General features: G+C 36.3%; 1 protein-coding gene across 1 annotated transcript; it reads right to left on the bottom strand.

Moving 5' to 3' along the window:
* Positions 1-1,825: 1,825 nt before the first annotated feature.
* Positions 1,826-21,662, bottom strand: ntsr1 (neurotensin receptor 1 (high affinity)). Its single transcript, XM_060894407.1, has 4 exons — positions 20,852-21,662; positions 12,361-12,562; positions 4,746-4,830; positions 1,826-2,108 (listed from the first exon to the last, which is right to left on the bottom strand). The coding sequence occupies exons 1-4, from the start codon at positions 21,518-21,520 to the stop codon at positions 1,859-1,861; spliced, it is 1,206 nt and encodes a 401-aa protein (XP_060750390.1). The 5' UTR covers positions 21,521-21,662; the 3' UTR covers positions 1,826-1,858.
* Between the last annotated feature and the right edge of the window lie 1,334 nt (positions 21,663-22,996).

Here is a 22,996-nt window from a genome sequence, read left to right on the forward strand (position 1 = left end):
ACCAGTGGTACACTGAGCCATAGAGTCGATTGCCATGATCTGATGTAGTCCAGGAAATGAAAACACAAAATCTATATTCTGTTCTATTTGTTAGGAAACTGAAGTAGCCTTTCACATCAGTTGCCTGTAGGAACAATCCTTTATTAACAGTTACATATGTTTGGTCTGTTGTCATTAAGGACATATTGAATGTCACACAGCCTCTGAGTGTTATCCTTAAACATAGTTTAAGCAGATACATGGATCTGTTTGTTTATTTTGCTAATGAATTTCACATAAGAAACATCACAACATTGATTTCTAGTCATTTATAGCACATTGTTCACCAACATGTGATTACACTACAATTAGCTTAGTGTGAAAAAAAAAACACACACACCAAGCACAGATTGTTAAGGGAATACAATACTTACAGTACAAATGTGGCCTGTCAAAGATGTCATTTAAAGATGTCATAACTGAATCAGGTTTCATTGAAGGAACTCATTGTAATAAACATTATTTTGTTTTGTTCACATTTAGTACAGACAGACAAACACTCATACATTCAGTGACACACTTTCATAAGACACACACACACACACACACACACACACACACACATTTATGAACCACGCTCTCATATCCTGCTGATACTATTCCTTCTTTTACCCCTAATCTAGCAGTCTGTCAATACAAGCAAGAAACAACCTTTATTAGAACAATATTAGCTTTCTCACAGTGTCAGTCTCTTAGCTCTTGCTTTGTACCTTGTCCATATCATGCCTCTCAGCTTGACCCATTCATTCTACACTCTTCCTATAACATAAAACACGCCCGACACAGGCCATATGTCGATTTTAATGGCAGCTCCCTTCTTTACCACACACATCTTTTGTCCATTGCTGGAATAAATCCATAATATTTTTGGTTAATATATTTAATAATTATGTTTCAGCAGAGGCTTAATGATGTTTTACTTTGCTCTCTGCAGCATTCCCTGTGCACAGCACAGATTCCATAAAAAGGATCAAAATTTGATGTCCACATTAAACTACTTGTTACTTACCCCAGGGATTTTCAGTGATCCATAGCATTTGCTGAACTGCTGAAGAATAGCTTTATTGTCCTTTGTTTTTTTCACCGCCACAAAGCAGCAGTGGCTTGAGCCATGCGCAATTGAATGGAATTGAGTCAGCTGAAATATGGCTGCAGTAAAGTCACTAAAACTGGAGGATTTTCTTTTGATCTCAGTCTAAACAGTCCTGCTGCATTTTAACCCTGTTTTGTAAAAAGCTATTTAGTCTTCTTTAAGTGTGCTTTGCCAATGGGGGATTTCTAATGGGCCATATTTATTATTCTCACAGTGAAGTATGAGACTATAACTCTGCAGTGGGGTCAGTGCAAATTTCACTTCTGTTTTTAAACTTCTATATAGATCTTCCACAAATCTTCAAAAAGAAATTCTAGGGGAAAAATTAAGTATAAACATCATAAACATACAGCACCAAATGATCCTCCTACCTTTTTTTTTTCATTTGTAAAGTAAGCTTTTGTGTCTTAGAATTAAGATATTGAACTGGATTTGCATTTGAATTGTACAAATATTTTATAATACAAAGTACACTGTACAGTGCACAATATATACAGTATTTTCACAATGTTTTATTTTATTTATTTCTTTTTTATTTAATGGAACATTTAATAATTGTCATCTTATCACATTTGTATGTTTAGTTCTGTAACAACGCTGCTAACCAACAATCTCTTTCTTTTAGCCACTGAGGCTCTCATGTTGAGAACTGAACCTATAGGAAGTAAACAGTAACAGTAACATTACCTCCGCTAGGATTTAACTGTGATGGGCTGTGGCTGTTGATCAGTAGACAGTCTCTTTAATGACATTGCTAGAGAAAGTGTGGTTACTGCAGATGCTGATAGAGTGCCTGGTGAGCATGTGCGTTTGCTTCTTACGTCGGCACGGCAGGCAGAAATTGTGCAGTGTGGAGAAGAAGATCTGGCGGTAGTTGGTCGAGACCAGGTTGTACAGGACAGGGTTGATTGCAGAGCTCACGTAGAACAGCACGTTGGTGACCATGTAGAAGTAGTGATAGAAGTCATAGAGGGTGCTAAGACACAAAGAATGACAGAGACATACAGACAGATGGTCTTGTCAATATGCATTAATCAATCCATTCTATTACATCTATAACTACAGGTAAAACATTTGCCATGGTTGTCCAAGAACATCAATTCTAACATTTCAGAACACCATGTATAACAGTTAAACCCCAGATATCAAGAAGAGACTGCATAAAGCTACAAGACTGGGCAAACAAAGTGTGCTTCTGGAAATATTATTTTAGTCCTTGGGCGATGGTGAGATTTGCTTGAAGACAAGGATGCAGTGCATATGTTAGCCATTCACTCCCTTATTGTCTAGAATGGATTCATTATGGGTAATATGTGAATAATCTCATGTTCCACTATATGCTGTACTGAGATTGAATGGCTGATAAAATGACTGTGTAATCAACAAGTCCTGAAGTCTTCCTTTTCCTAGATTTCTGAAGTGCAATTGATGCTCCAAGTTCTCTTCTTTTGCAACTCTCGCCCAATCCAGAAATATCTTCAAAAGACTTCATGTCTGTTATGATCCATCTTCTCAATCCAAGGCTGTTTATATTAAGTGCGCGTTCTCTCTCTCTCTCTCTCTCTCTCTCTCTCTCTCAGATATTTCTAAGAAAAATTAACTATTAAAAGCAAGTCTTGATAATTAAATTATGAATTCATGCAATGAAATACAATATATTACTTAGAGTCTATGTTAAGATATTTTCAGTTCTTTTCAAATTCTGATAAAACATTTCAGATATTTGCTCAAATTTAAATAGTCAAATTCAGTTTAATAATAATAATAATAAAAAAGACGTCAAATTATTGTAATTACCCTGAATTCAACAGTGTTATAAATAATTCAGTGTTTTTTTTTATTAATTACATTATTTCAAATCAAACCTCTTGTTTGCTTCCACACCTACAACATTATGGTTTATCGCAGTATTTTACAAAATTTCAATATTTATATTTACTATTAAATTACTGATTTGTGTAGACAGGATAAAACAATGATCACAATCATTTGGCTTGCCTGGTTCTAAGTCTAAATTCTACCAAAATGTCCAAGACAATGGAAGATAATGGACAATGGATGGTGAGTCAGTTGGACTCTCATCATTTGCATTTATACAATAGGCAATTTTTTAAAAATATATTTTGCTTAACTATCCACTCAGTCTGCAGGCAGGCTTTAATTGAATTGGATTTTCAATTTTATTCCATTAGCTTGTTTTAAGTGCAAATACCTTGACTCATTTGGCATGTTACAAAGAAAAACAATTGCTTGTTTGCATTCTGATATAACTGCAGATTAATTGGAAGAGGAAAGATGCCTGTGAAAGTCAGCTGATGTTTATTTCAGTGGCCCACCCAGTACCTTGCCTCAACATTTGACAAGGAACAATCTTCAGAAAATGAACAAGAACCATTTATCAATAGCTGTGCATGCCTCCACAAACAGGCAAACATATATCGCTGTTTCTTTTTTCCAATTGGCTGATTTAGCATTCAGACACTAATCTGTCTCTTCTCTCTGTCTCTATCACAGCAGAGTTCTGCCAAATGATCTTCCAATATGTCTCTGCTGCTTTCAGTTTGATGAACGAAACAGTCAGGCTCCAATTTAAAACAAGCCCAATGAGATTAAAGAACAATGGTTCTCCAGAATATCTTATCTGACCTTCTATATTTAGCATTAAAACCTTGTACTTTATAGTATTTCTGCACCATATTAAATGTATTTACAGCATAAGATATTTATATCTCATCTTAAACAAAGCTCATTGCACTTTCTATATCTCTTAAAACATCCGTCGTCAGAAATAGCTCACTCAGCCTAATAAATCTAAGGATAATAAAAACCGCTCACTGCAAATGTCAAAATAAATCCACGTAGGTGCAGGCATTGATCAAAACCGGTAACCTTCCATAAATCCACTAAATGATCCACATTAGTATGCAGTTGGCGGTAGGTGATGTGATGTATAGAGTGCTCACATGCCCAATCTGTTGTCAGAGGAACACTCCAGTAACGGATGGGAAGAAACCCTAAAGAGAATTCAGGAGTTATAGTCCAGCTTCTAAATGCTGTTAGGAAAACTGCCAAACATCTGTTAGCTACCATTCAGTTCATTCCGTGCCCACATTTCCTGTTACAGAAATACCAGAAAGGAGATGATTCACAGTTCTGAGGCTGTCATCTTCTGGAGTGATAGATGAGCTTCCTGTATGTGTAGGGCCTGTAATAAACTCAGTGTTGAATATGGCTTAGTACATGTTTGATGTTGAGAGCAAAACACTGTATCTATGTGTGACGATGAAAGTAAATAACCTCCTTGCTTTAAAAAAGACTTTTTTTTTGGTCAGGCCTTGCTGATTCCATTTGCTTTGAAGATGCCTCAAGGCACATTCTGGCTTCACCCCGTCATAAAGGTTCCGTTCCTCGCTACTTAGACTGTTACAAAACAACACCCAGGCCGGGCTTTAAAAATAAACATGCTCATATCTGCTCTGTACAGTTGATTACATACAGTAGTTATGGTTTTTCCTGCTGATTCCCTCAGCGGGATATAACTCGGCAGTCCTTCAAGATGTTTGTGATGTAGAGTTTAAACCTAATGTTTAGTGCAGAGATTTAAAATACTCACTCAGTCCAATCAGTGACATAACAGTACATCAGTCGACGAGCATGATAGGGCAGCCAGCAGACCACAAAAGCAATAACTACAGCTCCTATAAAGAAAAACGAACAAATAAACAATGTTATTTATTATTTAGTATAGAACTCCTCTTGTACGAAACACTCGTTATGGATATTCTTATTGCCAGCCAAATAATTATCATCAGGGATGGTAAATTAATTTTATAGCACTGCACCCATCTAGCTAGCTCAATGGCACATTCGTCATGTTATTATTTTTTTTTTTACAGCCAATGATGTATGCTAAGCGATTACTTTTTGCTTCGGTGGGCTAATGCAGGCCATAGTAATGACGTCCAGTATGTTATTTTAAATACTCCAAAAACGAAGACTACCAGTGACCGTGCAACATCTGATAAATAATCGAAATGTAAATGCAAATCTCAACGCCAGTGTGTAATGTTTATCTTCATGCATACGACTCTTTTACTACTATAGGAATGGCAGTTATTTTGGACCGACTCACTTTTTTACTCGCTGTTTTTGTTGTGTATGTGACACAAAATGTGAATGCGGATTATAATTGGATGATAAGACAGGATGTTCCTCACGTACATTATGAAAACAATACTGAGTTGTGATGATTTGTGGAATCAGGGCATTAGCAACAAAATTCTGTAAATGATACTACTTTTGATGAGAAGTCAACACTGTAGAAAAATGCTATTAATCCTTGTGTGTTATTCGACCTTGAGAGCCGAAGCAAGTCTGATACCTTCTCCTGCCTTGATTGCTTAATTTAGATGCATAACATGTCACATCAATAGATCAGATCAATAGCTATGGCTACTGTGACAAGCACACATACTGTATTTACAATTTACAATTTATATCAGATATTTCAGAACGTAATCTTTTACACAGGAGGTTTTTTCCTACTATTTTTCATGCAGGACTTAAATATTGTTCATATTTATACTATACACATTCATCAGCTAATCTGTACATAGATAGATAGCCTTCAAAGTCGGCTATCTTAATATTATGAACAGCAGCTACGTTAATTCCTCTCCATGTGTTTCTTTTTCAACCCATTCTGACGCATCCAGAGACTGTACTAGCTCCAGTTGGATTCTGCTTCATGAGGATGGAGATGCCAACTACACATAGTCTCTGAGGACAACAACCTCCTAATCAGTACACAATAGTCGGAGTGTATATGATTGTAAAAAGGACATTATTCATAATAAAAGTTTATTAGCTGTTTATAAGAATTTTTAATCACACCCTCCAGTGTCATCCAAATGAGGATGAGGTTCCCCTTTTGTGTCTGGTTCCTCTCAAGGTTTCTTCATTTTCCATTTAAGGGAGTTTTTCCTTGCCACAGTTGCCTCAGTCACCTCAGGCTTGTTTATTGGGGATAAATACAATCATATTTAAATATTAATCTTAAACTTTTATATTATATTATTCTTTCTATAATATGAAACCCTTTTTGCTATATTCTGTAAAACTGATTTAAGACAATGACCTATGTTTATAAGTGTTATACAAATACATTTGAATGAAATTATATTGAATTAATTTTATTCTAAACAGAGATTAATTTTGAAAAAGCAATATGAGATTGAATTAAGGACGATTTTCACTGCAGCATATCTTATCTGACTTTTGACTATCTGACCTTGTACTTTAAAGAATATCTGAGCCATAAGAAATGCATTCATGTATCAGAGATTTATAGCACATACAACTACTGCTAAACTCTAAAGTTCATCTTACATCAAGCTTATTGCACTTTCTTTATCTCTTAAAACATCTCTACTTCATCCATCAGTACTAGCTCACTCAACCTAATAACTTAGAGAATAATAAATAAAAAAGGCACAGCACAAATGTCAAAATAAATCCAAGCCTATGCTGGAACTGATCATAATCTCATCTATCTACAGTATCATAATCTAAAGTGTACACACGGTCTCTAGACATTTTTATAAGACAAATAGCCCAGAATATAATACATACCAAAAAAAAAAACCCAACACAAACAAAACACATCAACCAGAAAGACCATGATATCTGTCCTAGTAAGAAGATCTGTCCTACTAATCACATTGAAGTAGCTTTACAAAATACACTTCATGCTCATCTGTGTTTTCTCATCCAGATCAGGTCAAACACTCACTGTAAAATTTAATTCTTTTTTTTTTGTGTATTTTTTAAACAGGTACTACATTACATAACTATAACACATACATGTAAAGAGTTGCACCAATGTTCACTCCATTCACTATTGTGTGCCTTTCTAAAGATGTAGTGTTTGGAGACAATACAGAGTCTGACTCATCTACTTTCTCTGCTTGCTAAGTGTCTAGTTAAACCAACAAATGTGTCTACATTTATCTCTTTTACCTATCATCATTTTGCAACTTCTTCAAAATGCCCACATACACTGCCATCTAGAATTATTAGAACTCGTCAGAAAAATGAGTAACGCACAATAATTGCACACAATTAATACCTTTCTTTACCAATCACTGCCTTATTTTGCATGTTTTTCTCTAGACCACGCTCTTGGTATTTTTTAAATGAGGAATTTAATAAGGCTCGACAGGAAGCTTGGGATATTTTTTCAGAAACTCATGATTGTGTGAAACAACAGATTTTAACACAGGATTGTTAACCACATCTGAAGCATGAGCAGTGTGTGAATGTGAATGTGAAACACAATAACCCAGGATTCCTTAGCAAGGTATTAGAATAACCAAGGGTTAACTATTTCAAGTGTGAAAAAATATGTGTATAATTTTATCCTAGATACTTTGCTGAATCTGCTCAGTTTCAAATGTAGTCATTATCTATCATGAAAGAAATCTAAATGGATCGACTGAACTGCTCCGTGTGTTATACTGCTGTATCTCGGTAGCTACGCAACACCGTTGACGCACTCGGTTAACCATCATTTGTGTTAACCACAAAGCTATATTTCTATCCAATCGTTGCTATTTTGTTATTTGGTCTTAGAAATAATATTCCATCTAATATAAAGACATGATTTGGACAGACCAAACTGAAAGGGTAAAGTAAGCAAATGAATGGAAATGCATCATAAGTCATCGAGATAAGAGTGGTGAAAGTTAATTAACTGAAATGGTTAATAAGTCATCGAGATAAGAGTGGCGAAAGTTAATTAACTCCTCCAGACTCTTTTCTGAAACACCCTATAAACCAACTATGTATTAACATATTAGTACATTATCAGAAAATTATGCAAAATAAAGATGTTCTTGTTATGCTTTAGTTCAGTATTCACTGTGTCTACAATATCACTAATATCAAACTGATGAGCTCAGTGTCTTTTATGTTGTGTGCTTAGTGTCAATATTAAAGGAATGATTACAGTTTTGTTGAGTGTTACAACCTTTAAAATTGGTCTTGTCCATTTGTGCTCTTCTGAATCACATAAAATCTGTAAGTTCAAAAATAACATGAATAATTCATAAAGCACTTAAATTAGCTCTCAGGGAAAATAGAACAAGGATATTCAAGCTAAATGGATTGGAATTGTGGTTCTTTGCATGTAAAAGGGACTTAAGACCGCCTGCTCTCTCTCTCTCTCTCTTTCTCTCTCTCTCTTTCTCTCTCTCTATCTATCTCTCTCTCTCTCTCTCCATCACTCTTTCAACTTTCTTTGTTGTTTAATCTGAATCATTGTTTGCATGAAAAATGAGTAATGTGAAAGCCATCATGTGGATTGGGAAGCGCACCACAAGGTTGTGTGAGTTTGGTTGCACTGAAACTCTGCCATGATTCCTGTTAATGTGAACTCAACTTGTACTCTGGTCTGCACTTGTTCTGTTCACTTGTGCACACTGAGTTGGGCTGTGTTCTCCAATAACTGCACTCGAATTTGAAACACTAAAGAAAACAGGCTAAGTGTAAAAAAAGTTGGGTTGATTAGTCCCTTATAGTACTAAATGAACTGAGTGCCCAGCACTTGTGGGATTTAAGACCTTTATACCTTTATACATGTGTATACCAAGCTTCACTATATCTATTGCCACAGATATAGAGATCTCTTTATAGTATGTACAGTAAGTGCCTGGAACCAGTTCAGCTCTGGGAGTAAACTTTGGCTTACCTGGCCTGTGGGGGCTTTTACAGGGCTTTTATGCAGGCTGAATTTAATTTAGGGAAACATTGAATAGATGGATAGAAACATCTCCAGAACCCTGCAAAAGGACAAGTCCTCTCCATGGATTGCCAGTAATTACCAGTCACTGGCTTTCAGATTTATATTGCTGGAGATCAGTGCATCTGCTAGATCGCAAATCTGTGTGTCTACAGTATGTGATCTATGGACTCAGAAGTGTTTTTGGCACCTCTACCCTGTTGCAAAAGGAGCAGAGGGTAGGGGTCCCTTTAACCACTGCCCTCATGCTTCTCACCTCAATCTGAATTTCCTGATACTGTATTTCCTGATTCCTGAAACTGTATTATATTATATATATATAAATTTTAACCAAATGTAAACTAATAACATTTAAAAATTACAATAACCTTTTCACTGCTTTTATTGATTTCAATCCAGTTTCATGGAAAGGCGCCCCACCTACATTCACATATATACAATCAATTATCACCTTTTTTTCCACCTCAATTATCACAATTATTTGGCTTATCACCGGAGACAAAGGTAACTTGTAGCCAACTGTAGGCATCTGGGTCAAATACAGGACTAAAGCTCTTGTTCTGAGTGTGTTGTGCTGCCCTGTGACTGTGATGTAGAATGAATAGCAGTTTATAAAGATGTGCCGGATGGCTACATGTGTCTCAGATGAAGTATGTGTTTCCTCCACCCTGCCCGGCTGAGCAGTATTAGTATGATCTATGAGAGTTAGATATTTGGTAGCATGGAAGAAAGGATTAGGGGACTTATGTATGGAAAATACACTTGGCTAGCAAGCCTTAAGACATCTTTAGGCAGACTGACATTTAGAGAATGTTAGAAAGCAGCCTAGAAAAATATGCACATCATTTTATTAAAATCTATTTATGCTCTCAGAGTAGAGCTGGCAAAGTACAATATTAGCAAAAAAAAAACCTCAAAATTAAGGGATAAATAATTTTGTCAAACTTAGCTACATGCCACGGGTCTTGAATTTCTTAATAGTAATTGAAGTTAACCCTATGCAGTTAAGTCTTCTAAATCTCCTAAAAGCTTGTGGAGGAACAGCACAGCCTGACAGTAGCACACTGTTCTTCTAATGAAGATTTCAGGCTGTTGACACAGCACAATGGATCATACATTAGAGAAGTGGATACCTACTGCATCTCTGTAAGTGAACTCACAAAACGTTGAACTGTTGATATGTAAAGCTTTGCAAGTTGAAGATGAAAACAGACAAGACTATTGTGGAATTTCCTTCTTTATTTCTTTTGTTTTTATGAAGTTATGTGATGGAAGATGTCATGATTTAATAATTTAATGTGTCAACTTAATGTGTTTTTTTGCTTACTTATAATTTGTCTATGTCTGTCCTTTGTTTACTCGTGATCCCCCTCCCCCCATTGCTTTTCTGTTTTTTACTCTTATTTTTACCTTTAAGGTGTAAATATTTTAGGTGAAAAAAGTGACCGTTTTAAACTTATGTTTAGATTTGATCTTTTGGTCTGTACTCTGGTTCTTAGTCTGCCGATTGGTCAGTCATCTTGCTTCTGTGCAGTGCAGTGTTTTGATTTATATAACATTTTATAATATAACACATCTTAAGTCATCACAGAAGAAAATATTTGAATGTTCAATATGGAAACTAAAAATAACCATGTGCAACATCTTTGTAACAATCCTTTAATTTCATCTGTGATTCTTCTCTCTCATTCTCTCTCTCTCTCTCTCTCTCTCTCTCTCTCTCTCGCTCTCCGAAAATGTTTTGTTGCATGCTTAAAATGTCATTCAATTTAGTTTATGCTCAACCAAATTATTTATTTAATATCCATTGTAGATGAAGCATGGTTTGAATGCTGATTGCCTGTCTGGGCTCTTTTTTTTTTGGATGAAATATTAGAAAAGCAATATTCCATACAGACGGTAAAAGGCAGGGTGCTCGGGTGGCTCAGGTTTGCCTTTAAACCCACTGTGATAGATGACGGCAATTTTGCCAACAACTGAACTGAACCCCACATTCCTGGTCTTTTATGATCTGAAATATCAGCTTCGATCTTGCAGGATCTTTATTGGTGCCTTAAGACTATTGCAAGTGGCAAAATATTTTCCTACAAAGCCTCCAGCTATGCAACAACCCTTCAATTAGAGTTCGAGTTTCAGACACATTTTAAGTGTCTACCCACCAATACCACCCATCATCTCCCAATGGTATCACACAGGTTTGTTGATGGTAGAGAAGCAGGATGATTTACGTCCCATTGTGCCCACTAATGCCTTCTGGATATTCCTTATAGTTACGCTTACAATGCATAACCCTTTTAAACCACAGTAGGTTAACATAATCTAATGATTCTGATAAATTCTCTCTCTTCCTTCTTTCCTCTAGCGTTACTTGTTCTCCAGTTGCCTAATGTAATGTATGCCTGATCATAATACACTTCTACTGCTGTGGCTCCTCTTACCTTCACACGCAGCTGAATTATTTTCACACCTCTGCATGAAGACTCCCCCTGTGCTGCTGTAGATGGCCTCACGTGAATAAATTAAAGATTGCACTTGCCCAAATGATTTTGTGCCATAAGTTTCACCCTTTCTTCAGTAGCTAACCTTTGTTTGATACTTTCTTGCACACTTGTACCTCAGAACTACTGCTGTAATTACAAAGACTCTGATACCCAGACTGAACATCCTTTCAACACACATACATAGTGATATCTATCTTGATAGTGTGTAAATGTGGAATAATAATGATTCTAAACTCTATATAGTGACACCCGAAAGAAAAAAAAAAAACTTTTTGAATCTGGCTCACCTCAAGATTTCTGAATCTGGATCTGAATATAAATCTATATGTAAATATTTGTACAGCTCCTTTTCTGAAAATGTCTATTGATAAAGGCACTATACAAACAAAACTGAATAAGATTTGCCTGACTGAAAAATTGAAAAAGTCCAGGCCCCACCCCACCCTGCGACACCCTGAAACCAAACCTCCAACCTTCAAAGATTTGTTATTGCACTTGATTTTCTGGAAAATCAACGTTCGTCACTCTTTGAAACAGGCTTTTTAATTTGTTTTGAGCTCATCCCATGTGTTTTTTTTTAATCCCCATAATGAGTCTATTAATTCGACTGTTATTATCTAAAGTGTACACCTGCTCATCCCCTGATTATTTTGTCTTTATGTACCATTATGTTGCTTTGTCTCATTCTGAAATCCTGTTCTTTGTGTTGTAAGTTACTGAGCCTTAGTTTCCTATGTTCCCTGTTTTTTGTTTCCAGTTTTAAAAAGACAAATAAGACATCATTTTAATGCATTTATATCCTGCCTCTTCTAAAGACAACTTGCACTTGTCCAACAAAAGATGTGGTGCATTTGAATTTTTTTCAGTGACTGTAGCTTTTTCCATGGTCAGCATCATGTACATTCTGTAGACATTTTATTGTTACTTACGCAACACCATGACACCATGGCGCAGGGACTGAGTGCGGTTGGGCTCCACAGCAATGCTGAGCATAGTGGCATTACCACCGACAAGGCAGACACGATTGTCCTGAGCTGCCTCACGAAACATGCGCAGAAGTTGACTGGCAATGATTCCATTCAGCACTGAGATCAGACCCATGGGAACCACAAATGACAGGAATGCATTCACCTGATAGGGCAGAAAACGAAATGTAATAAAAGATACAAGTTTCTTGATCTGGATAATTAGGTTACTCAGTCACATTAGATAGAAAGCTTCCCCAAAATGTCCAATGACAAGACCGATGAGACTAATTATGAACTCAAGTGAACCATCCAGAAGAGGAGCAGTAAGAGTTCAACAGAATTGTTCTTTTGGTTTTTTACACCATGTAAACATTAGAGAATGTGTGAGTGTGTGAGAATCTCAGGCAATCTCAGCTTCTAAAATACTTCAAATGAAACTGGAATACAACAAAAATGATACGATTATAGTCACAGCAATCTATTGTCCCTATTCTGATGTTTGATGTGATCATTAACAGTAGCCCTTAACCTGTACCTGCATGATTTTATGCATTGTGCTGGTTGCCACACGACTGTTTGACTGGATGATTGCATAAATGAGCAGGTGTACAGGTGGAAAGTGAGTATATGTGGCGGGATTATAGCTAAATATTCAAGAGGACAAAGACAGGAATTTTCAAAAAGTTTAATGATACATATGATGGAAGGCTACAAAAGGTATTTGCATTCCTTAGGGCTAGATGCTTACTCCTTTACTTTTATACCTATTGAGGGTTGTATATGATTTATAGATGAAACAATGTCTCAGAGACTCTGATTCAACTCAAACAGCTTCAAATCAAATGTGCTTCAAATGTGTAGATGCCCTTGTTTCAGCTCTCTATTCAAAGACAGAAGAGTAGCATTTACAGAAATGTAAACTATACAGTTTGAAGGCACAATGTATATCACATTCATATATTATTACACTCATTCAAGCAGTTTATAATTTGATTATTTGCTTATTCACTCTTTCATATATACAGTATGCCGTTCTTGTGACATTTGCTCCAATGATATTTCAAGCACAGTCACCATGGCAGCTAAGAATACAAAGAGTCATTTCGACAGCCTCAATAATTGCTCCATCCATTGCTAACTGTCCTCTAGTCAACAATCTCAGTACAGTCATGTAGATATTCACCATTTGATGAAGATAAAACAATGCAGAGGTAACATTAAATGTATTTGTATGATTATTTTTTTCCGAATAATAAATAAAAACATGTAGCATATTTTCAGGTTTCATTTTGTGTTATATGTGGACTTGGCGGTTCCAAATGAACTTTACTCTCATCTAATAATTTAGAAAGATGAAGGCAAACCGATTGATTCTGAGCATTGTTTTAACTTGATTCTACTAAATCAGTAACTTTTGTATACTATAGCACTTTCCTTTCACTCTACTCTACCTTAGGAGCCCAACATATTCGAGCATAACAATGCCCTTGTGCTTAAGGCAAAGAAAATTAACACGTTTTTCAGTGGTGGAGTGAAAAAAGTATTGTGTCCTCCACAAAGCCCTGACCTCAAATAGCAGTGAAGTTCAAATGAATTGGAATAACGACTGCACCCCAGGACTCCTCAGAACATTTACAACTGATGAAAAAGTCAGAAATTCATAAAATATATTATATAATATTATAAATTATATAAGATATTATATAATAGAGGGGGCACGGTGGCTTAGTGGTTAGCACGTTCGCCTCACACCTCCAGGGTCGGGGTTCGATTCCCGCCTCCACCTTGTGTGTGTGGAGTTTGTATGTTCTCCCCGTGCCTCGGGGGTTTCCTCCGGGTACTCCGGTTTCCTCCCCCGGTCCAAAGACATGCATGGTAGGTTGATTGGCATCTCTGGAAAATTGTCCCTAGTGTGTGAGTACGTGAGTGAATGAGAGTGTGTGTGTGCCCTGCGATGGGTTGGCACTCCGTCCAGGGTGTATCCTGCCTTGATGCCCAATGACGCCTGATATAGGCACAGGCTCCCCGTGACCCGAGGTAGTTCGGATAAGCGGTAGAAAATGAATGAATGAATGAATGAATGAATGAATTATATAATAGGTCCAGTATGGCTACACATTTTAGTTCCAACATGCTGGTATAAGCAGGTTCCCATGTGTAATCTTTCTACAAATTTTGTAAAATTATAAAACATTACATATATACATATAAATTCACACATAATCATCATAGTGAGCCTCAACAAAGTTATCAAAATCATTCTGAATGTCATGACTGAATGTCACAGCAGTAGTGGCAGCTGCAGCAGCAATGATACTCTGAATTCAATGAACAGTTATGCAACAGAATACCAATAAGGAAGATGTACAGTATTTACAGATACAATTATTAGTAAGTAATGTTATTGTTTAAATTTTTTATTTTTTAATTAAATTAATTAAATTAAAAATTAATATAAATTAATATTAATTAAATAAATTATTTATAGAACAATTGCTCTTTGAGTGATCTCTTTGTTAACATGATTTTCTTGCTCATACTCTTTTTATTTAAGAAAACAAATAATCTCCAATTAAATGGTCAGAAATAGATTAATTGTTTGTTATAGACATACCTACAGTTATTGTTTTACTATTCAGTGTAAAATGCATATCATGTAAGTGTGTGTCTTTATAAAATTAAAATATATACACGGGTAACAAATTAACAAAAAAAGTGACTGTTATACTACAGGATTTTACCAGCATGGTTTGAGTCCTAATGTCATTTAAGATGAGAGTAGTTGATGAAAATCAACACAAAATTATTCTGACTCATTGAAGATGGATTTCTATGCTGAGGAGTGATGGTAGTGGTCTCTCACCAGATGGCAATTTACCCATCCACAGGGTCACCGAATAATTTAAAAATGATGTAAATCATATGGTATTGCCTTCACAACCACCATATCTCAACCCAAATATTCACCTATGGGACATTTAGGACAGATATGTTACACAGTGTTCCACGACACACAACCAATACCAGTACTTTGGGTTTAACACCATTGTTTACTCTGGGTCAATGAGGACTTCTCTTAAAGGTGACTTGAGAGCTTAGAGATTGTTCTTGTGAAAGTTTTATTTTTAAATCTCTGTATGTTGTTGTGTGGGGCCTCCTTGGTTTGGACTTGCTTGTCCAGCAAAAAGCACAGATGCACAATTGAAATGAGATCTGGGGAATCTGAAGGCTTAGTCAACTTGAAAACTTTTTCATGGTCCTCAAATCATTTATGAATATTTTTTGTGGAGATGCATGGAAAGTGACGCACATGCACTTTGCCATTCACATGATTCATTCAAGAAAACATGAATCATCAGACCTGTTGCTCAGTTCCTATACTCACATCGTCTACAGATGTTTTCAGCAGTAGACTGGGGTCAGCATGGGCACTCTGCAAGGACCAGACAGGCTAGTTCCCATGCACATCAATGTGTCTTAGTAGCCCATGACCAGGCACCAATATTTGGTGCTTGTAAAGGTCACTCAGGTCCTTATGCTTTTCTCAGTTCTGACACTTTTGTGCTGAAAATTGGCTGTTCACATGCTGCCTAGTATATCCCACCCTTTGTAACATATATGTAACAGATAATTAATGTTATTCTCTTTAACGGACCGTGGTTTTTGTGTCGTGTAATTAGAGTAAGTAAAGATGACTCTGAAGCCCCGTCTCCTCTCTTACAGCAAAATGGATGCCATATAGACATCTTCAATCATTGATACAGTAGCTAACGACTAAAAAAAGGCTGATCATACACAGATCACATACCACAGCTGCAAGGCTTAAAGAGATGATAGATCAGCACCTGGATTAGCTGAATCTATAATCATGGTCCCCATAGTCTCCACCAGGCTTAAGTTCAATAGGTTATCATGCTGGGGATCACATGATGGTCCATCTGTATGCTAATGGGGTGAGCAAATTATTGTCTTCTCATGCTAAATCTTTTCTTAATAATGTTGTATTGCATCGTTAATACACCAAGTCTGCCAGTTCAAGGCTCATTGACATGGGAGCTACAGGGAATATCACAAATTATGATCCTAGCCACACTCATCTTCAGCTACAACTACTGAAATCATCCATGCATTTTCAAGACCTAGAAGGTGGAGTCATTATTCAACACACTCCACTGATGTGTCTGAAGCCTTTATAGAGCCAGAGTTCTTCAAAAAATATTTTGCAGCCATAGACCTATTTAAACTGTAAAATAAATTTCATGACCTCGTGAGCAGAAATATTCTTTACATTCATGGTGAAGATTTCAAATATTAGGCTCATTACTTTGATGTTTACATTAATATTTTGGCTAGTAATGCTGCCATAGAACTTTCCACTGACATCAGTCACACAGTCATGTGAAAAAATTAGGCCACCCCATGAAAGCCTGTGTTTTTTTTTTTAATTAATAGTTAAACATATGACGGGGGGCACGGTGGCTTAGTTGTTAGCACGTTCGCCTCACACCTCCAGGGTTGGGGGTTCGATTCCCGCCTCTGCCTTGTGTGTGTGGAGTTTGCATGTTCTCCCCGTGCCTCGGGGGTTTCCTCCGGGTACTCCGGTTTCCTCCCCTGGTCCAAAGACATTGGCATCTCTGGAAAATTGTCCTTAGTGTGTGATTGTGTGAGTGATTGTGAGTGTGTGTGTCCTGCAATGGGTTGGCACTCCGTCCAGGGTGTATCCTGCCTTGATGCCCGATGACGCCTGAGCACAGGCTCCCCGTGACCCGAGGTAGTTCGGATAAGCGGTAGAAAATGAGTGAGTGAGTGAGTTAAACATATGCCCATTTTATCTTTATTTGAACAATATTGGAAGATTCAAGTAATATAACTAAACAAATAATTCCAAATAAAGGATTTTTTTTAATTACACATTTGGCATAAACCAAATACAGTATTTCAGCAAAAGAACCACCAACTGTGAAACATGGAGGTGGAAGTGTTATGGTTTGGGGATGCTTTGCTGCAGCAGGACCTCTCAGCTCATCATCATCGAATCCACTATGAATTCTACATTTTATCAGAAGGTGCTTGAGGAACATTTAGGACCAATCTGTCCAAAAAACTGAGGCAAAAACATACCAGTAAATTCACCATGGCTGAAAAGTAAAAAATGGAGAATTCTGGCATGGCCTAGTCAAAGCCTAGATCTAAATCCTATTGAGATCCTGTGGAGTGATTTGAAACAGACTGTGCATGCAAGAAACCCCTCAAACATCACACAGCTGGAGGAATTCTGCATGGAGGGGTGGAGAAAACTTTCTTCCAGCTGATGTCAGAAACTGGTAGATGGCTATAAGAAGGGGAAATACTAGCTATTATGGCATAAGGTGTCCTAACATTTTCCTCAGTTAAAATGCTAATTTTGTGGATTTCTTTTGTTTAATAAGTAAAAAGATTTTGTTGTTGTTTACATGCAATTTCATCACTTTTATCTACATTTACAAATAAAAATAAGATCAGTACATGACATGTTGACATTTCTTAATAAAGACCTAAATATTTAATTGGATGTCCCATGGAGAGATCTGAAAGCTATAGCAAGGTTGAAATGCAAGATTCAAAAAGAGATTCCAAAAGAGTTGTAATGGTAGTCTATGGATTTCTATGATGCAGTGGTGGCATACATAGCCCCCATGTATGGGACACACTTTAGTACAACTAACCTGGAAAATATTTAAATGTATTATGAAGGAGGTCTTCTCTTCCTTCTCTTTTTAGAAACATTTCATCAATAAACAGTAAACATGTCCCTTTACTCTAACCCATCTCATTCTGTTCAGAAAGAAATGGCATGACTAAAATCAATAAGCAGTCATCAGGGCCAGATACTTTTACCGTGAGCAAAAAAAATATCCTGTGCTTTTACTCCAGAATAAACATCAGTAGCACATGAGCAAGTATAAGAACATTTAAAATGACCCCAGATTTGTAGGCCATAACTTTGTGTGTACAAATACACACAGCATCTCATCATCTAGGAATTCATCATCATTACAGTTGGCAGGCTTTTTTTTTTCCTCTTTGGACTCTGGGCTGTTCTCCATATTAGTTACCTTGCTAAGCTACTGCCAAAACCGTTTAGATCCTAATGTTGTTTACAAGCCCATAAGAAACTGTTTACAAAAATGCAGTTTTTGACCATATAGTGCACAACTATAAAAGGTAAATGATTTATAACCATACTCTCCAGAATCACCCAGATGAGAATGTGATCCTTTTTGAGTCTGGTTCCTCTCAAGGTTTCTTCCTGATTTCATCTCAGGGAGTTTTTCCTTGCCACCATTGCTTCTGGTTTACTCATTAGGGATATATTTATACATTTTAAATATTATCCATAAATTATATATTCCTGTATAATTGTTTTGTGACAATGTCTAAAGGCTATACAAATAAAACTGAATTGAATTGAATAGATTCTGCATAACTCAAAAGCTATTGGCTGTTTATCAATCAGGAACTTGGACGTGCCATCATGCCATCATTATGACTTTCTATTTCAAAAGGAAATACATCGACAAAAAGAACTTACAATAAGCCTAGATTAAACCAAGAACAAAGAACTGGAGCTAAATGTTTAGGTTAGGGTCTTGGGGAGGAAATTTCTGAAGGAAAAAATGCAATAAATTAGGTTTCTACTCCACAGCAACTACTTTTTGTCTCATGATTACACATGCTGTTTAGAAACATCTGCCGCCTTGTTACATTAGATGAACCTGAAAGCTTGTTTAGTGATAAAAGCATCGGTTATGATTTATATTGTATGGAAAAAAAACTAATTATATTTACATAATGTCAGAAAATCAACCCACAATAACATAATATTTTAATTGCTTCTGTTTCTCTAGAAACTAGCTCACATTATGTTTTTTTGCTCTTCATTTTGAAATGAAAATAGTAGCAATCCCTGTAGAATAAAAGCTTCTGTGAGCTTTTTAATAATTTGTAAAATGTGTTTTTTTGTCAGAGTGTGAACATTTAAGGTTGACAGCTTTATTTGGACTATACAGTGGATGTTTAAATGTGGGAGACTAAGGACCACTTTAAGGGAATTGTCTGAACCTCTAACTCAGACATGGAGCTAATCCCAGTTCAGAGAGTGCAGCTCCTGGTCTTTTCTCTGCAGCATTGTGTCTTATGGTCTTATGTTATCCTCCTAACAGGCTCTGCAGCTGTATATGCGGTTCATGCCACTCCAAGCCACAAGATTTGTTACTTGCCTCTGCTACATGACAACTTAAACGATAGGTCAAATGTGCCCTCCTATATTCCTCCTCAACCATTCAAAGATTAAATAAAACACATAGGTTTAAACTTTCAGTTATGGCATCCAAGTCAGATTATTTGCTATTAACAAATGTCAGAATTATTTTTTGAAACTGAGCATAAAATCATCCCCATGGGTCCATACAAAAAAATATAGAAAAATTGTATGAAATGATGCAGGAGCAAAGCTACAGTAAATCAGCCACAGCAAAGCAAAATCACTCTCTCTCCATTTGAACTGATATATATATATATATATATATATATATATATATATATATATATATATATATATATATATATGTATATAATGTGTGCTAAATTTTGACAAAATATTCTTATTATTCCATGATTGCGATCTCGTATTATAATGTATTCCTCTACCTCAAGTTTCAGTGCAGAGATAGTAATAGATAACAGATTGTAGCCTCATCTGATATCACAAACATCCACTGGTAATGATTCCAATATTAAAAATACACTCATTTTTGCAATCACAATAACTCAGTTATCAAAAATCAGACTAGATCACTAACCACAGTGTCTCAAATCCAGTTCCTTCACTCAAAAATGGGCGATTTATAGGCTGCACATGTGAGGTAACAGTCATGAAGTGATGATTTAACTATTAGAACTGGACAAGAAAATGAGTAAATAACAAAAATGTATTAGTTATGAAAGAAGCTGCACTGATGATCCAGAATTGTAGGAAGTAGGTCTCTTCTTAGAAAAGATTTTTTTTTTACATAAATATTTTGGTAGAAAAAAATCAAGCGTGACAAAGAAAAACCCTGCAAGTTGCCTAAACAGTCTTCCAGGGAGCATTATTACAAAACTGAACAACAGCATACTTAAGAATATTCATGTAGCTTTAAATATAAAAACTTTTCAGAGCTGGAAAATATTTGCAGATAAGTTATCCTTTTCCAATTTGCTGATGGCCCAATATGCATGACATCACACTTACACAGCTATTACCCACAAGTGAACAACCAAAAACTTATTACATCCAAAATTCCAATGATATACAAAAGAGATAAAAAAAATAAATAAATAAGAGGCAATAGACATAAAGATGTCAATGGATGGATTGATGGTTGCATTAATGGTGGAATCAATAAAGGAAGCATAAACCAGCCTAACTCACCTGAAGAACTGTTTTGGCCGTGACCGAGGGCACGATGGTTGTGCATATGGGTTCAGTGTCCACGCTCCTCTGGCCCATGGTGAAGAGCATCGGTGTGGCGAGCAGAAAGGAAGCGGCCCACATGGCACTTATCAGCTTCTTGGTGCGGCTGCGAGACATCACACTTTTCGCTTTAAATGGGTGGCAGATGGCCATGTAGCGTTCTGCACTCAGGCTCGCCACGTTGAAAGCCGTTGCATACGAGCACCCGTCGCGCAGAAAGTAGTAGCCCTTGCACGCGGCTGCGCCAAAAGCCCATGGATGATGCACCCAGATGAAGTTATAGAGCTCCACAGGCATGCTGAACAGCAGGATGAGCAGATCAGACACGGCCAAGCTCGCCAAGTGGTAGTGCACGGTGCTCTGAAGGTTCTGAAGAGACTTCTTTGTTAACAGGGTGTACAGCGTTATGGAGTTCCCGAGACAGCCGATAGCGAACAGAAACACGTAAATCACGGTGACAAGCAATTTAGAGTAAATATCTGTGTTCACATCCAGGTCCTCCTGCTGTCCTCCTGCTGTCTCGTTATGGCGAAGCAGCACGGAATTGTTCGCGCGCGCCACAAGTTGCTCCGTCAACAAGAGCAATTTTAGGGACTCGAGCTCTGTTAGTGTTCCGTTTAGATCCATACTGTCCGAACGCGGTTTCTTACTTTTACAAGGTTGTGGAATTACTTCATACCAGACGAGTCGTTCACAGAAAACCTAGTTATTATGCTTTATCTGATCGTATAAGGTTTCTGGAGATAGAGCGGATTGTTGGTTATTGCGCTCTGATGCCACACGCGTGAGCGCGCTGAAGTTGGTGCGCGTTTATATCCCAGGAGGCGTGTGGCTTTCCAGACAGTGAGTGCTGACGCATTTACATTGATTGACGGCGATTTATTTATTTAATTTTTTTCTACCATTGTCCCTGTCAGGCTATACATTTTGCGTACTATTTTTTCTTTCTTTCTATTAATGTTGGAACAATTTCTGGAAAATCGTTTCAGTTAACTTGGACTCTTGGAAAATAAAGATTCATTGGTGTCTTATTTAGAGCCCTATGTTTCTTTATTTACCGCCAAAGAACATTTAATTCCAAAAAGGTTCTGTAGTGACAAAGAACCTTTTTGACACAAAGAGGTCTTTGGGCACAATTTTGTTTTATGCATGTACAGTATTTGCATTATTCTGCTATATTCTGTAATTGTGTTTTATGTGGCTCAGTTGCAATGTAAAATAATTTTGCTTTCGTCCTATATTGTATTCTGTATTTCTAGTCAGAATTTTTAGTATTATTAAAGAAACCCAACAAAGAAGGAAACAAACAAAGCTGGACAGGATGTACAGTACTGTACATGGGCTCTGATTCTATCTTCTTGCATCACAGCAGTATAGCAATGGGAAAAAAATCCTTTTTATCTGCTAGAAAGCTGTAGAGGCCAAGCTTAGTAAAATCAAAAATATAAACTAGAATTTATATGTTTACTTAATCTTCTGATGTAGCATTATGTATAATAAATCACAGGTTTATGTCTGTATTTTTTCCTCTAATTTAATTTTATTTCTTAACAAACATAACAGTAAAAATATATTAATCAATTAAAATAATTGCATTGAATTAATATATATATATATATATATATATATATATATATATATATATATATATATATATATATATATATACACACACACGTATATATATATATATATATATATATATATTCACAAAAAACACAAAAAACTCAAAACTCACTAAAAACATAATTAATTAATTAATTAATAACCTGATATATAATATGAATTAACTGAATAAGGGTACAAGATGTTAATATATATCTGGATGCTACATATATTACGATTATCAATGGCTATTAATGTTTATGTGAAATCATTTCCTGATGTTCAAAAAAATTACTCAAAGTATTAATTCATTATGTACCATATTTGTGAAATTTATTGTAAAGTTCTACCTAAAGAATGATCGCATATATTTTGCAATTTCCAAATTAAGATACTTCAGTAACTTAGACCGTAGCCTACATCTGTGCTGTGATGATAATAATCTAAAGGTTTCATATACTCATGGATTTGTGTTGCTTGGAGTAGCACTAATGAATG

Source organism: Tachysurus vachellii, chromosome 19 (assembly GCF_030014155.1).
Source record: "Tachysurus vachellii isolate PV-2020 chromosome 19, HZAU_Pvac_v1, whole genome shotgun sequence".
Lineage (NCBI taxonomy): Eukaryota > Metazoa > Chordata > Actinopteri > Siluriformes > Bagridae > Tachysurus > Tachysurus vachellii.

Excerpts from the sequence above, each read along its gene's own strand:
- ntsr1 (XM_060894407.1), bottom strand. The coding sequence starts at position 21,520 with ATGGATCTAAACGGAACACTAACAGAGCTCGAGTCCCTAAAATTGCTC. Across the intron at positions 12,563-20,851 it reads CGGCCAAAACAGTTCTTCAG|GTGAATGCATTCCTGTCATT; the intron begins GTGAGTTAGGCT and ends CTGCCCTATCAG. Across the intron at positions 2,109-4,745 it reads TATGTCACTGATTGGACTGA|CACCCTCTATGACTTCTATC; the intron begins GTGAGTATTTTA and ends TTTGTGTCTTAG.